Here is a 16,596-nt window from a genome sequence, read left to right as displayed (position 1 = left end):
ATGGCTTTTATCATATTTCCGGCGTTGAGTTTTGACTTGAGTATCGCCTTGAGTCTCTGCATATATTCTTTCCTGATCGTGTCCTTCATCTCTTGGTGTTTTATATCTCCTCCTTCCATTATTCCCAGGTATTTGTATCCTGTCTCATCTATGTGTTTGATGTTGCTCCCATCTGGTAGCTTTATCCCTTCAGTTCTCGTTACTTTGCCTTTTTGTATGTTGACTAAGGCGCATTTTTCTATTCCAAACTCCATCCTGATGTCCCCAGATACAATCCTTACAGTCTGGATTAGGGTATCTATTTCCTTGATGCTCTACCATACAGCTTGATGTCGTCCATGAGCATCAGATGGTTGATTTGTTGCCTCTTTTCTTGAGTTGGTACCCGGCATCCATCTTCTGTAGTACTTTTGTCATGGGAATCATGGCTACTACGAAGAGTAGTGGGGACAGTGAGTCGCCCTGGAAGATCCCTCTCCTGATATTATTATTATTATTATTATTATTATTATTATTATTATTATTATTATTATTATTATTATTATTATTATTATCACCGCAATTGCTTGTTAAGCAAAGTCTTGAGGCAAAGTATACTAAAATCATCACTGCTGTTTGTTTTGAAGTTACACATTGCACTGAATCATAAAGCATCTCTCCCTCTCTCCCTCTCTCTCTCTCTCTCTCTCTCTCTCTCTCTCTCCTCTCTCACACACACATACATATATACACACACACACACACACACATATATATATATATATATCATAATATAAATCTTATATATATATATATATACATATATATCATAATATAAATCTATATATATATTATATATATAATATATATATATCTATATATATATATATATATAGATATATATATGTATATATATAGATATATAGATATATATATATATATAAATATATATATATATATATAATATATATATATAGATATATATATGTATATATATATATATACATATATATATTCTACTATATATATATAATATCTAGATATATATATATATATATATATATATATATATATATGCTGTATATATATATATATATATATACAGATATATATAGTATAGAGATATATATCTATAGATATATATATATATATATATATATATATATATCATATATCTATAGATATTATATATCTATATATATATATATATATATATATATATATATATATATATATATATATATTTTTATATATATATATCTATATATATATATATATATATATATATATATATATATATATATCTATATATATATATATATATATATTATATATAATGCTCACGTCTATATTTATGCAGATTTACTCCCAAGATTCACTGTGTCTAGTATGAGACCAATTAAATGTTATTCCAGTGATACTGTAAGAAACTTAAGATATGATTATACTAAAGTATCATCAACTAAATTAATCTTAATGATTTCATTTGGTAATAAAAAAAACTTTACAACGTCAGAGAATTTAACGACTGCTTCATTATTAACTGAAATAATTAAATAAAAAGCAAAGTTTGGCCAGTTTTGTAGCCTAATGTTTTTGAAGTATAATAATAATAATAATAATAATAAATAATAATAATAATAATAATAATAATAATAATAATAATAATAATAATAATAATAATAATAACAAATATGAGAAAAAATAAGTAAAATTAGAAAAAAATAATAGCGACGAGGCAGCAAATTCATGCAAATAATTCTCCAGTGAATGCGAAGGTTGACTGAACAGAAAAAATAAAGAAAGAAAAAAAAAAAAAAAAAAAATCTTGCATATCAAAATCGCTACTTAAGGGAAAACTTTAACCTTTTCAAAACCAGCTGGAAATGACTGACCAATTTCGACATACGAACGGAAACTCTCGTGATGCTGAAGACGATAATAATCGCGTGTGTTCACAATGGATTATATATATTTCCCGATCAGTTCAAATTACACGCTGCGGTCAGACTTATAATTAGGTTCCGAGTAAGAAAAAAGGGTAAATATAACGTATTTTCTCTGATACAGAAAGCGTTTTGAAATCCCTATAAAAAATGAAGAAGAAGAAACTAGCTTCGGAATGAAAGGCGTGACCTCAAGCTACCTTGACCTTAAGGCAGCAAAGCAATAGATTCTTGGGCAGTGAATAACAGCATGGGAGCTATAAGGTAAGACCTTGCGGTGGGTGAACTACTTATTGTCCAGGTAGACGAGGGCTGTAGAAATATTTAGATAAAAGGGTAAATATTTACGAGCAATCTTTGACGTAAATTTACCCCTCTTTAGAAAGAAACTTTTGTCATCCCTTGTTAACTTTCAAGGTCACGTTTTAGAAAACTCAACTATTCTAGAATCCCGTAGGAGACGTGACTCAGGGATTAAGTTCCCCACTGGTCTCCTGCACGTGTCCTAGCACGACGATGAGGCTCAGCTCACCGACTCCTTCGAATCCTACGAGTCTCTTGAGGCCCATAGGAGGTCTTGTTAAGACTACAGTGAATCCAAGGAAGTCCTCAGACTTAGTTCCTCACCATTTACATGACCTGTCTCCTGCTGGCAACAAAGAGTGTCCCCTAGTGTCTGCTCTGCATTATTTATTAAAGATGTTCTTGTATACAAGTTTCCTTTGAACCTAAAGTAGTATATCTGTGGGTCACTATGACACTAAGTTAAATGTATCGTGTGTCCATGACAAACCAATGTCAATATGAGACACACACACACACACACACACACACACACACACACACACACACACACACACATTACATATATATATATATATATATATATATATATATATATATATATATATATGTGTGTGTGTGTGTGTGTGTGTGTGTGTGTGTGTCTCATATTGACATTGGTTTGTATTGGGCACTCGATACATTTAACGTGGTGTCATAGTGACCAACTGATATACTAATTTAGGTTCAAAGGAAACTTTTATACAAGAACATCTTTATATATGTGTGTGTGTGTGTGCGTGTGTGAGTTTGTGTATATAATGTCTTCCTTTCTTGATACCCTTGCACAGGAAAAACTTAAAGAGAGCCTTTTGCTAACTACTACATACTACAAACCCTACAAGTATAAAAAAAGATTCTTAAGAACTAATAGATAACAATATTTCGTCTTTAGATACGTACTAAAAATGGGTAACAGCCGTAGCTAAATAAGGCAATTACCGATCAGTAATGGACTTCGGGCCAATTCATCAGATTTTTCCCGCCACCTCAACCTGTTATCACACTTAATTAAGAGAAACGGGTGTCATATTCGAACATCGACTGAAAGTCTCGACTTGATAAAAAACTGATAGAAATAGTGGTTGAAGGGTGGGTGATTGAAACAGTGGGTGAAGGGTGAGTGGGTAGGTGGGCTGGTAGGGAGATGGGTAGCGTCTGGACTGAACCAAGGTCATTTTAGGTCAGGTCACTGTATTATGGGAATTATATTATTTTTATACAAAAGCCCTAATTTAATGTATAATTAGATCAGGTTACAGCATGTGGTCTTAAACGCTTAAATTCATAACCAACTACGAGAGAGAGAGAGAGAGAGAGAGAGAGAGAGAGAGAGAGAGAGAGAGAGAGAGAGAGAGCTAACAGGTCAGTTTAGGTCACTGTATCATAGGAATTCTATCAGTTTTATGCATGGCCCTAATTTAATGTATAAATATTATCCAGCTACGTCATCTGACGCGTAGACGCATAATTTCTAAACCAACTACGAAGAGAGAGAGAGAGAGAGAGAGAGAGAGAGAGAGAGAGAGAGAGAGAGAGAGAGAGAGAGAGAGCTAACAGCCAATGAAGAAGAGTAATAAAACGAGAAAGTGTAGCAAGAAAGAGAAATAATGATGCAAAAAAAAAAGGGCGAAAGAGACAAAAAACTGGGAACCTTGGAAGGTCTGGGTCACTTACCTGACCCACCCACGACTCGGAGCAGTCAGTACTCAGTTTGAATTTAAGTACTTTTTCTTTTATTTTTTGAGTGTTAGCTTTTGTCACACGTGTCACTGGTCAAGGATAGATCATTATTCGAAGTATAGTTGTTTGATTTTTCAGTTATTAAGGTAACTTAACGTGTATATATATTATATATATATAATATATATATATATATATATATAAAAATGTATATGTACTATATATATATATATGTTCAGCTGAGGCAACATTTTATATATACATACATATATATTAGTTAATATATAATAAATAAATATATTATTGTTAGTATATATATAAATATATAATAAAGTATATAAATATATAATATATATATATATATATATATAATATATATAGATATATATTATAGAAGTACATATACTATACTATAAGATAACGATGCAAAAATATTTTGCATCAAAAATTTTTTTAACGATTTTCTTCCAAGACACTTAAAAATGTTCTCAGTTACCATCTTCTTTGGAGGAACAAAATCGTGCATGGGTAATATTAATAAGCCAAAGAAATTTTCGCATATGCGTAACAGTTTTAGACATCTGATATATTTCGGAGAATGAAAATCATGAGTCAGTGACCGGGGGTAAGGTCACCAATAGAACTGTAGGTTTTGGGAGGAAGTTCAAGGTAATGCTCTCTCTCTCTCTCTCAATGGCTCGTCTTCTCTACCTCTCGGCTCTCTCTCTCTCTCTCTCTCTCTCTCTCTCTCTCTTTGATTTTAGCAGGACTGTGTTTTTGCAATAATGGCCATTGTCCATACGACAGCAAGTTATGATATAAAAATTAAGAAAGCAAATTCTCTCTCTCTCTCTCTCTCTCTCTCTCTCTCTCTCTCTCTCTCTCTCTCACTTTGATTTTAGCAGGACTGTGTTTTTGCAGTAATGGCCATTGTCCTAACAACATCAAGTTACGATATAAGATTTTAAATCTCTCTCTCCTCTCTCTCTCTCTCTCTCTCTCTCTCCTCTCTCTCTCTCTAACGAAGATAGTTGATTTTTGCAAAAAGGACAATTTTTCTAACGACATCAAGTTATGATATAAAAACTTAAGAATACAATTTCTCTCTCTCTCTCTCTCTCTCTCTCTCTCTCTCTCTCTCTCCCCTCTCTCTCTCTCTCTCTCTCTCTCTCTCTCCCCTCTCTCTCTCTATTGCTTTCATTGAATGAATGAATATGATAAAATCTGTTATAACTCTCTCTCTCTGCTGGCATTGTTTATGTGTTCTATGCAATTTCTATACTTCCTGATTAAATAAGTTTTTAAGATTGTCAGCATTTAGCATATTATTATTACTGGTATTATTCTAAAAAAAAAATTTACCACAAATAACAAAGTTATAAGGGTTGTGATTAAAATCATCCGGAATAAATCACAAACAATAATTTTTCTTTGGATATAACTAAAATTCTATAATGGTTTGTCTATGTCATGTTTTGATTATGAAAATATAATATTTTTTACTTATCTTTATCCCTAATTATCGATGTATACTGCTTATGCTGCGACAGAGTTTACTATTATTATTATTATTATTATTATTATTATTATTATTATTATTATTATTATTATTATTATTATTATTATTATTATTATTATTATTATTATTATTATTATTATTATTATTATAAGCAATTCATTTGCATAATGTGCATAAATCAACAACTAAACAAGCGAGGGAAATCTGTAACGCCCACCAAGATACAGAATCACTTCTTGTAACCAGAACCCAGGGAAAAAAAAAGGGCATTGCAAAATGATCTCGAAAGAGTGGAGGCAAGGTCATGCCCAATACCCAACTAATAAGAGCTAATATCACACAATTTATAACCATTTTAGAAATCTACTAAATTTCCAAAGACTTTCTGAGTTGAGGGTTTTAGTAGACTTGAAAAAAATCGTTGGAACCTTTATCCCAGGGACATGAGCAGTCGCTGGGAGGCCTGGAAGTGACGTCAGACCGCTGCTCTGCTTGCAAGTGGAGCAGACCTTTCGAAATCGCGGACGAGAACTCGCTCCAGATCGAAAGGTGTAATCCTGCTCGATTTCTCTTCGTGGTTTATGTAATGGCTCGGGAATGGTCAATAATCGTTGCTTGATATTTCTGACAAGATAGTTTTCGGTGTAAGTTTAATTTTTCACTCTGACACCGTTCACCTTCATTATGATTCATTTAGCATCTTCTGATAATGTGAGCATATTCGCTAATGTGTCATCTGGTGTCCAGTGCGAATGATTTGTGGGCGTGTGTGCCGTTTTTGTATTTGATGAAGGTTTGGAAACGCAGGCAAAAAGCCTATTCTTGGTAATATTTATTTGAAAGTATGCTTGTTTTCTTATGGAAACTCTCAATATTTCAAATCTCGCATGCTTTTAAAGTCCGAAGAATGAGGGACAGAAATGGAGAGGAGAGAGAAATAGGTTAGAGAGAATTATCAGGATTTAGATTTGAAAATATACAAAAAGATATTCAGTAACTGTAAAGGTAAAGCCTTTTGAAATCCTGAACTTTCTAATGCTCTCAAAAAGAAAGCCAGCCTGTTATGTCTAGCATACTTTGTGAAAAGCCAAGTAAAATTTTGATGTATAACTCTCTTTTCACAAGTTGAAAATATTTTTGACAATATTTGACAAAAGTTTGAATATTAGTAGATATTCAGCACTGCAGGAGGAGACCCTAACTTATCATTGTGTGATGTAGAAGCTGCAGCAGATTAGGTTCGTAAACCGATTCAATAGATTTGCAATTCAAGTCAGTGTTAATGACCCTTAAAGCGTTTACAACGAATCAAAGCCTAAATGTTGAATTTGAAATGAATCTCGTCAATCTGAAGTTTAGAAGTAGTATAAACATTAAAAGGAAACTAAAAGAAAAACATTATTTGAAGAAATTTCAAATAATATACCCTTACAAGGCGCGATTCGACCTCCAGCTTACTCGGGTCGCGTGTAAAAATCTACAGTCAAATAGCGCGTTGTTTCAACAACGAAAATTAAGATAAATACGCTATATTTTATAAGAAATAATTATTCTGTACCGTTTAGCATGCACATTATTTTTTTTCACATTTTCATTCTAATAAATAAATCATAAATATCCTTCCCTAAAATTCCTGGATCTTTAACTCAACGCGAAACTTCTATTTCAGACCTTTTTAGGCTCTTCGATAGACCTTTCCTACGCCCCCAACACGAATGAGAACAACAACAACAACAACAACAAGTAGTTCAAAGGCTTACCTCCTGAGCAAGTGAAAAAGTATTTATTCTTAATACCCTGTTTTTAACAGTGCTTAAAATAAAATACAATGACCAGTTACTTACTGATGAAGAATGAAATATTTTCTGACCAATAGAAGAGTTAGCAGACCCACACCTATTTGGGAAAGGACTAAGAGACGGGAGCCTAGAGATGAGTGGAGATTGTTAGAAGTGAAAGCGGAGGACAGAGTTGAATGGAGGAATATTCTGGGATTTTTTTTATTCACACTGTATTGGATATAAAAAATTTCTTCGGTATAAATTTTACATCCTAAAATAAATTTGTCGAAAACTAATGTTTTATTCTTTTTCTGAACATGTGACGAACTTCTGAAAAAGGTGAAAAAAAAAAAATAGTTCATGCTGAGTTCTTTTCGATACTGAAATGAAAACTCCAATTTTAAGGGTTTCTAAAGCTCTAGAAAGTAAAAAAAATAATCTCATAGTTATTTACTATAAACACTGATCTTTTCAATATCAAAATGAAAACTAAAATGTTAATAATTTCTAAACCTCTTTGGACAAAACATATTTGATAACCAAGCAGTGTAAACACTGAACAAACGCCACGCAAAGTGATGTTGGCAAAACAGATAACAAAGGGTTAGGAAAATTTGGCAAAACGTTTGTTTTCTCAGCGAAGAAGTTCAAGAAAGGAAAACTTCCGATGCTCAAAGGAAATTATTGTCCTGGGAACTTTTTAGGCGGCGCCAAGGAAAGCCCGTTAGTTCCAGATGTTTAGAATACCTGTAATTCAACATATGTTCCAGACACATTCCATCAAACATTAAGAAGGCATCATTGCTGCAACGTACTGAGGTGTCATAGGCTGAGGAAATCTGACAGGAAAAACTCGCTTGAGATTTCATTACGAAGCCCCACCCAACTTGGAGTTTGTGGTATATAAAACGATCCTCGAGGTAGGACAAAGCATCAGTTTCTTCCCGAGACTTCAACAAGATCAACATGGTTGCTAAGGTAAGGAATAACACATGTTTTCTATGAAATTTAACAACTGACTAGTTTCCAAACCTGTATGTGATTTTGTGTGTGCAGTAAGTTGCCAACATTTCTTTGTGAAATGTTTTACGAACTTTTGGGATACTCGTATGTCTTTGTGCTTGAGAATTTGTAATGGATGAATACTTATTATTTCATTATGATATATAGTCGTAATTATCAAACGCTATTTCAGGTCGCTATCGCTCTCTTGGGCTTAGTTGCCCTCGTGGCTGCCGACAGCTTCGAAAGCTTCGAAAGATACTCCCGCCCAAGGGTGAGTTTTATTAGCATTTTTCGTATGATAAACTATACAGGTGTCCATAAAGTCCCAGTACCATTCTGTTCAATAAATACTTGTAATGGTACTGGGACTTTATGGACACCGTGTATTTTAAATCATTATCGTCGATATACTGAAACCTCATAGAACCGAAGACTCAGACTGAAGATACCGATTCCTCTCTCCCGCAGTTCTCCTCAGGATCCGCCGAATCCTTCGAGTCCGGCGAGGCTCGTTACAACTTCAACTGGGCCGTCAACCACGCCCCCTCCCGCAACGACTTCGGACACCAGGAGCAACGCAATGAAGACGAGACTCAGGGATCCTACTACGTCCAGCTCCCCGACGGCCGCCTGCAGAAGGTCGCCTACCGCGTCGATGGTGACGACGGATACATCGCCGAGGTCACCTACTCCGGTGAGGCTCAGTTCCCCGACTCCTTCGAATCCTACGAGTCCCGTGAGGCTCCCAGGAGGTTCTACTATGGCTCCAACGAGTCCAAGTAATCCCGAGACCGAGTTCCTCGCAAGGACACGAGCAAAACCTCATCTTCTGATCAGCTTGCAGTTCAAATGACCTGTATTAAGGTCAAAACTAATATTTAATTTATCATTTATTAAAAAGGCAAATGAATTGAAGACTTTAATTTGATCTAATACCCAGAATAGTCTGTATACTGTTATATTTTGCTAGAGAGAGTATTGAAGCACACGACGTTTCAATGAAAATATCAAGTTTCTATATATATATATATATATATATATATATATATATATATATATATATATATATGTATATATATATATATATATATATATATATTATAATATATACAATTCAAGCTACAAATGTCCTTTAATATCTAAATTCACTTTTTACCTCCCAAATGATATATTTTCATATATGTACCGAAGGGGAATTTTTTAATTGATAATAATTTCGTCCCCCATGGATCGAACCACCGTCCAAGTGGACGGGGACGAAATCAGGACAGTCAGTGACGCTATCCAATCAGCCAACAGAGACGCTATAAGTTTCATATCGATTCTGACCTTACAAATCACCCTCGATCTGGATGCTTTCGTAATTAGAATCGATATGGAACCCCGTCTACCATGTTGGCCAATTCGAGCGTTTTGACAGCACGTAGCCTTTTGTTATGAATAATTATCACATCGAACCGTGATCCATTTATATATCAATTCACTGACTGTCCTGATTTCGTCCCCGTCCACTTGGACGGTGGTTCGATCCCATGGGGGGACGAAATTATTATCAATTAAAAAATTCCCCTTCGGTACATATATGAAAATATATCATTTGGGAGGTAAAGTGAATTTAGATATAAAAGGACATTTGTAGCTTGAATTGATATATAAATGGATCACAGTTCGATGTGATAATTATTCATAACAAAAGGCTACGTGCTGTCAAACGCTCGAATTGGCCAACATGGTAGACGGGGTTCCATATCGATTCTAATTACGAAAGCATCCAGATCGAGGGTGATTTATAAGGTCAGAATCGATATGAACTTATAGCGTCTCTGTTGGCTGATTGGATAGCGTCACTGACTGTCCTGATTTCGTCCCCGTCCACTTGGACGGTGGTTCGATCCCATGGGGGGACGAAATTATTATCAATTAAAAAATTCCCCTTCGGTACATATATGAAAATATATCATTTGGGAGGTAAAGTGAATTTAGATATTAAAGGACATTTGTAGCTTGAATTGATATATAAATGGATCACGGTTCGATGTGATAATTATTCATATATATATATATATATATATATATATATATATATATACATATACATATATATACATATATATATTTATATTATATATATATATATATATATATATATATAATGTATATTCTCTTGCTTGGAATCATACATCACCAATATAAGGACCAATATAAGTGCACAAATTCAGTCTTATACCAACTTCAGCAAATAGATAAGAAACCTTTACCTAATAACTGTGTGTGCGTGTGCGTGAGAGAGAGAGAGAGATTGAGAGAGAGAGAGAGAGAGAGAGAGAGAGAGAGAGTAGCCACACATTAAAATTGGATGCTACAGCAATGACCTCCAATCAAACATCCAATGAATCAGATCTAATCAGCGAAGCATTACCCTTGAAAACCCTGGATTGTCAACCACTACTATCCACTTAAAAACTGTGCGCTTAACTGAATGCTTTCAGCTGGCAACCGCTAATGAAACTCAATGTACAATATGCATTTTTATTGTACATACTGACTAAGTTTACAGTTTAGCATGAAATGGTCCTGCAGTATGAGTATTTATTTATTTGTCGGATTTACCAACTTTAATTGATAGATGTTTAGTTTCTCCTGAAAGAAGGGAATCCGTCAAAGAATTTGAAGAAACTTATATAATTTTAATTAGAGGTGAAAGATCATATGTCTATATATATATATATATATATATATATATATATATATATATATATATATGTGTGTGTGTGTGTGTGTGTATGTGTGTGTGTGTATGTATATATATAATTCAAGAGGGAATTAAAAAAAGAAATTTAGTCGTACTTTTACATATGTCTTTCTGTATTATATATATATATATATATATATATATATATATATATATATATATATATATATATATATATGTATTCAAACATCAAGTATACTATATACAAGAAGACAAATGCAAAATATTAAGAGTGATTTTTTAAATGGTATTATCTGTATTGCGACGAGCCATGATAGATACCCTTCTTATTAACCAAAGAATATCTAAAAATCTCCAGAACTAATTCGAAATCTCTGCTATATAATTTAAAGAAATCAAAATGAAATATGACAGAAGATGGAGAATAACATCATGATCTTTCACAGGAAAATTAGCCATTAAGATTCACTAAGTCTGATAAGGTCATGAACGACTACGGTTTGTGGTTTGATAAGGTCAGAGTGGATACCTAATAGGCCTGTTTCCACTGCCCTCTGCTGAGGTATGTAATACTCCCTCGCCCCTCCATCTCCCTTCCTTCTCACACCCCCTGCCCCCACAGGGCTCCCGTCTCTCATGCTTTTAGATTTTATCGAAGGAAGTGATAACATCTTTGACATATTTCTTTATCTGCGTTTTAATCTTATCTGTTCGTTATCTATATGTTTCTGAGCTTGATAAAGAGTTTAGCACATACGTCTGACATTCATGAACATCTGTAGAAGCGAGGTTTCTTGAACTATCATTACTGACATTCTAAAAAAGAAAATATTCCTTGATATCATGACTGCTATTTTAGAGAACATTATGTTCACTAGAGAGGTAAACAAATTGTTGCATGGATTTCTCTTTAGATGCAATTCCTGGGTATTATATATACAATTCATTATAAAGAATTCCTCCCTCCCTCAGCTTTTGATAGGCAAAGGAAATGCAAATCAGAAAAACAGGTGACATTCATTTTTTGACATTCTAAAAAATACTTTCTCTGAGGGGGACGCCATATAGAGCATTTTAGAATAATCATTGAAAATGTGATTAAGATAAAAGAATATAAATACCCAGCCACATATTATATTCAAATGATATATAGAGACTATGATTTAAAGCAAAGCCGAAGATAGCCTAATTACTTATATGGTACTCAGTTACCAAATCAAAACAGAACCCGGCCGAGTAAGAATATGGGAAATCAAGCCTAAACAAGATAAGAGGAAATTCCTGACATTCAAGAGAGAGAGAAAAAAAAATATCTGTGACTTGACCTGAGTGAAAACGGGGCGTTGCAAAACAGTAGGAACTTATGATGTCATGGTCACACCGATACTGAACCAGCCAATAGCTCATGGTATAATTGCCAGTTAGTCGGAATAGTCCCGAAAAGATCATTCGTGTGATCTTGGCATTAATTATTAAGAAAGTGTGTCCCGCGGGGATTGAGTAGCACCCCGAGGAATGTCAGGTGATTTCCTAACAGAAAAATCAGACGAGGTCTTCAACGTAAACTCTCGCTCCAGATTCGAAGGTTTAGCCCTTCTAGAGGTTTATGTAATGATTCTTAAGCTTTCAGTGATATTTTCGTAATGCTTAAAGAAAAAATTTGAATGCTGAGTTGAAAGATATTCGATTTTATTTCTCTGATATTACCCGCGATCTAACATTATTTTAACAATAGATTTTGTATTCTCTACTGGTTCATTATACATATTTTTTGGGCTCTCTCCCAGATAGTGACTCTCCAAGGGTATTAACCCGGTATGTATCTACCTTGACTGTGTGTTTAGTACAAGCCTTTGGGGGACTTTTTGTTTTTAAACCCGGTATGTATCCATATTTGTGGAGTGTTTAGTGCAAGCCTTTGGGGACTTTTGTATTTAACCCAGTATGTATCCATATTTGCGGTGTGTTTAGTACAAGCCTTTGGGGCCTTTTTGTTTTTAACCCGGTATGTATCCATATTTGTGTTGTGTTTAGTACAAGCCTTTGGGGACTTTTTGTTTTTAACCCAGTATGTATCCATATTTGCGTTGTGTTTAGTACAAGCCTTTGGGGACTTTTTGTTTTTACCTGGTATGTATCTACCTTTACTGTATATTTAGGACAAGCCTTTAGGGCCTTTTTGTTTTTAACCCAGTATGTATCCATATTTGTGGCATGTTTTGTAAAAGCCTTTGAGGTCTTGTGATTTTAACCCAATATGTATTTACATTTGCGGTGTGTTTAGTACAAGCCTTTGGGGACTTTTTGTTTTTAACCCGGTATGTATCCATATTTGCGTTGTGTTTAGTACAAGCCTTTAGGGACTTTTTGTTTTTAAACCAGTATGTATCCATATTTGCAGCGTGTTTAGTACAAGGCTTTGGGGACTTTTTCTTTTTAACCCAGTATGTATCCATATTTGCGGCGTGTTTAGCATACATGCCTTTGAGGACTTTTTGTTTTTAACCCAGTATGTATCCATATTTGCAGCGTGTTTAGTATACAAGCCTTTGAGGACTTTTTCTTTTTAACCCAGTATGTGTCCATATTTGCGGCGTGTTTAGTACAAGGCTTTGGGGACTTTTTCTTTTTAACCCAGTATGTATCCATATTTGCGGCGTGTTTAGTACAAGGCTTTGGGGACTTTTTCTTTTTAACCAAGTATGTATCCTATTTTCCAGTGTGTTTAGTACACAGGCTTTGGAGACTTTTTGTTTTTTACCTGGTATATATCTACCTTTGCAGCATATTAGTACAAGCCTCTGGGGTCTTTTAGTTTTTAACCCAGTATGTATCCATATTTGCGGCGTGTTTAGCACAAGCCTTTGGGTCTTTGTTTTCAAACCGGTATGTATCCATATTTGTGGCGTGTTTAGCACAAGCCTTTGGGGTCTTTTTGTTTTCGACCCGGTATGCATCCATATTTGCGGCGTGTTTAGTACAAGCCTTTGGAGTCTTTTTGTTTTCAACCCGGTATGTATCCATATTTGCAACGTGTTTTTAGTTACAAGTCTTTGGGGTCTTTGTTTTCAACCCTGTATGTATCCATATTTGCAGCGTGTTTAGTACAAGCCTTTGGGGTCTTTGTTTTCAACCCTGTATGTAATTATATTTGCAGCGTGTTTAGTACAAGCCTTTGGGGTCTTTGTTTTCAACCCTGTATGTATCCATATTTGCAGCGTGTTTAGTACAAGCCTTTGGGGTCTTTGTTTTCAACCCTGTATGTATCCATATTTGCATCGTGTTTAGTCTGAGCCTGGTGGGGATGACCGTAAAAACATAAACAAAAGACTGTAAATGTTATGAAGATAATGACCCCAAGAAAATATTAGTCCAGGAATTAACGAAACGCCGAAAAACTTCCGGGGGTCGCCATCTAGGAACGATACCCTTTTTAAAATGTATCATTGCATTCTACTGGATGTTAGTTCAATATCACCTTCTCGATGCATTGCTTCAAAAAAGGATGCCGATCTTGCAATTGACAGATATCTAGAGAAAGATCCAAAAGATAAATAATCAAATAGGTCTATGCATTAAGCTCTGATAATTTGCTTTGCCATGTTTACCTATTGACTTATTAAATCAGACTGAACTATAGTAGGTTCACATCAACCGTGCCTCTGATGTATAGGCCAGTCCCTTACGACGCTCCTGATTGGCTGTTGATAAGCCAATCACATATCTGGAAACTCTCAGTCTCTCGAGAGAGTTCGCATAGGCAGGATGTATGTTCCACTTCTCCTTAGGGATACGTTTTTCAAAAGTATCCAACAGGAGAGGTGGCATATACATCCTGCCCATGTGAACTCTCTCTAGAGTGACTGGCTTATCAACAGACAATCAGGAGCGTCGTAAGGGACTGGAATATACATCAGATGCACGGTTGATGGGAACCTAATATAGTATTTCATATTTTATGTTATATAATCAAAGACTTTTCACAAATGAAATGAAATGGATATATGAATTGAAATAATTATGGTATTAGTTTTAAAAAATTACAAAAGCCTTTCAGATTATTGCGTTCAGTTAATCAATGTAGCCTTAGAAATCTTATCTTGAACAGTGTCTAACGTAAGAGACGGTGTAGCCAAAAGTGAATGACAGAATTAGCTTTTTCTTTGAAAGATATGAAAATCTGAAAGAAAATATGTCAGTAAGACAACAATAAAGACTATTATCAAACAAGTTGAAGGGAGCTTAAGATAATTTTTAATACACACACACACACGCATATATATATATATATATATATATATATATATATATATATATATATATATATATATATATATATATATCTATATATATATATATATATATAACCAAGTGTCCTAGGAAAAAGTAAGAATTACAATGCAAGCTCTCATTGACGGAATAAGAAATAATGAACAAACTTTGAAAATAATTTTCTGGTTGTATTCACGTACAAAACAAACTAAAGAGAGAGTAAGTGCTTCGGAGGTTTCAGTAACGAAACTGTAACATGTTTCTAAGACACTTTCCCCACAGTTGCTGAGAAAAATGATCGATGCAACATATTAGTATCAAAGCTTGCGTTGGGAAATCTAACAGGAAAAACTTGTTTTAGATTCCATTACAAGACTCCACCCACCTTTGCAGTTTGTGGTATATAAACGAATCTGGAGGCAGGACAAAGCATCAGTTTCCTTTAGAGACTCCATCAAGATCATCATGGTTGCCAAGGTAACGAATGAGATGTTCTCAGTAAGATACATGTAATTAGAGTATGCATATATGCTTGGGTATATGTAAATGTCATATGCTAGGTAAGTCATATGATTTATATCAATAATAATCATGTTTCAAATGACATTTCAGGTCGTCTTCGCTCTGGTGGGCTTAGTTGCCCTCGTGGCTGCCGACAGCTTCGAAAGCTTCGAAAGATACTCCCGCCCAAGGGTGAGTTTTACTAGCATTTTTTTAAAAAATTATAATGAAATTTATAATAAAAAAATGAGGTCGAAATACTGAAACCTCAAACCACCGAAGACTCAGACTAAAGATACCGATTCCTCTCCCCTCCAGTTCTCCTCAGGATCCGCTGAGTCCTTCGAGTCCGGCGAGGCTCGTTACAACTTCGACTGGGCCGTCAACCACGGCCCCTCCCGCAACGACTTCGGACACCAGGAGGCCGGGGACGGCGAGAACACCCAGGGATCCTACTTCGTCCACCTCCCCGACGGCCGCCTGCAGAAGGTGGCCTTCCGCGCTTCTGACGACGACGGATACATCGCCGAGGTCACCTACTCCGGTGAGGCTCAGTTCCCCGACTCCTTCGAATCCTACGAGTCCCGTGAGGCTCCCAGGAGGTTCTACTATGGCTCCAACGAGTCCAAGTAAATCCTTGAAAGGACACGAGCGAAATATGCTTCTCAGATAAACCCGCAGATCCGAAAGACTTGTCTGCTGCTGGCAACCACCAGGTCTTCCGATGTTATGTATTTATTATTTATTAAAAAGCAGATATGAATCTTTTTTAATTATTTTACCTCCTACCTAAATGGATATTACTTGTCGTAGTTGCATTTCATTGTTATGATAGAGAAATTACAAGGAATGATA

General features: G+C 34.9%; 3 protein-coding genes across 3 annotated transcripts in view; 2 read left to right on the top strand and 1 right to left on the bottom strand.

Moving 5' to 3' along the window:
• LOC135227139 (pro-resilin-like) overlaps window positions 1-16,596 on the bottom strand; it is a 212,272-nt gene that overhangs the window by 60,265 nt on the left and 135,411 nt on the right. The window lies entirely within an intron of this gene.
• LOC135226827 (pro-resilin-like) lies at window positions 8,104-9,165 on the top strand. Its single transcript, XM_064266520.1, has 3 exons — window positions 8,104-8,228; window positions 8,446-8,526; window positions 8,724-9,165. The coding sequence occupies exons 1-3, from the start codon at window positions 8,217-8,219 to the stop codon at window positions 9,036-9,038; spliced, it is 408 nt and encodes a 135-aa protein (XP_064122590.1). The 5' UTR covers window positions 8,104-8,216; the 3' UTR covers window positions 9,039-9,165.
• On the top strand, window positions 12,484-16,504 carry LOC135226921 (uncharacterized). Its single transcript, XM_064266601.1, has 4 exons — window positions 12,484-12,576; window positions 15,634-15,717; window positions 15,853-15,933; window positions 16,060-16,504. The coding sequence occupies exons 1-4, from the start codon at window positions 12,484-12,486 to the stop codon at window positions 16,372-16,374; spliced, it is 573 nt and encodes a 190-aa protein (XP_064122671.1). The 3' UTR covers window positions 16,375-16,504.

The sequence above is a fragment of the Macrobrachium nipponense genome, chromosome 15, assembly GCF_015104395.2.
Source record: "Macrobrachium nipponense isolate FS-2020 chromosome 15, ASM1510439v2, whole genome shotgun sequence".
In the NCBI taxonomy this organism is placed as follows: Eukaryota; Metazoa; Arthropoda; class Malacostraca; order Decapoda; family Palaemonidae; genus Macrobrachium; species Macrobrachium nipponense.
The sequence above is the reverse complement of the archived record's forward strand: the minus strand, read 5'-3'. Positions and strand labels throughout refer to the sequence as shown.

What these genes read in the sequence shown, in the direction of transcription:
- LOC135226827 (XM_064266520.1), top strand. An exon ending in AAAGATACTCCCGCCCAAGG is followed by an intron (nt 8,527 to 8,723) that starts GTGAGTTTTATT and finishes TCTCTCCCGCAG; the next exon opens with TTCTCCTCAGGATCCGCCGA.
- LOC135226921 (XM_064266601.1), top strand. Translation starts at nt 12,484, where the DNA reads ATGTCAGGTGATTTCCTAACAGAAAAATCAGACGAGGTCTTCAACGTA. An exon ending in TAGCCCTTCTAGAGGTTTAT is followed by an intron (nt 12,577 to 15,633) that starts GTAATGATTCTT and finishes CCACCTTTGCAG; the next exon opens with TTTGTGGTATATAAACGAAT. An exon ending in AGATCATCATGGTTGCCAAG is followed by an intron (nt 15,718 to 15,852) that starts GTAACGAATGAG and finishes ATGACATTTCAG; the next exon opens with GTCGTCTTCGCTCTGGTGGG.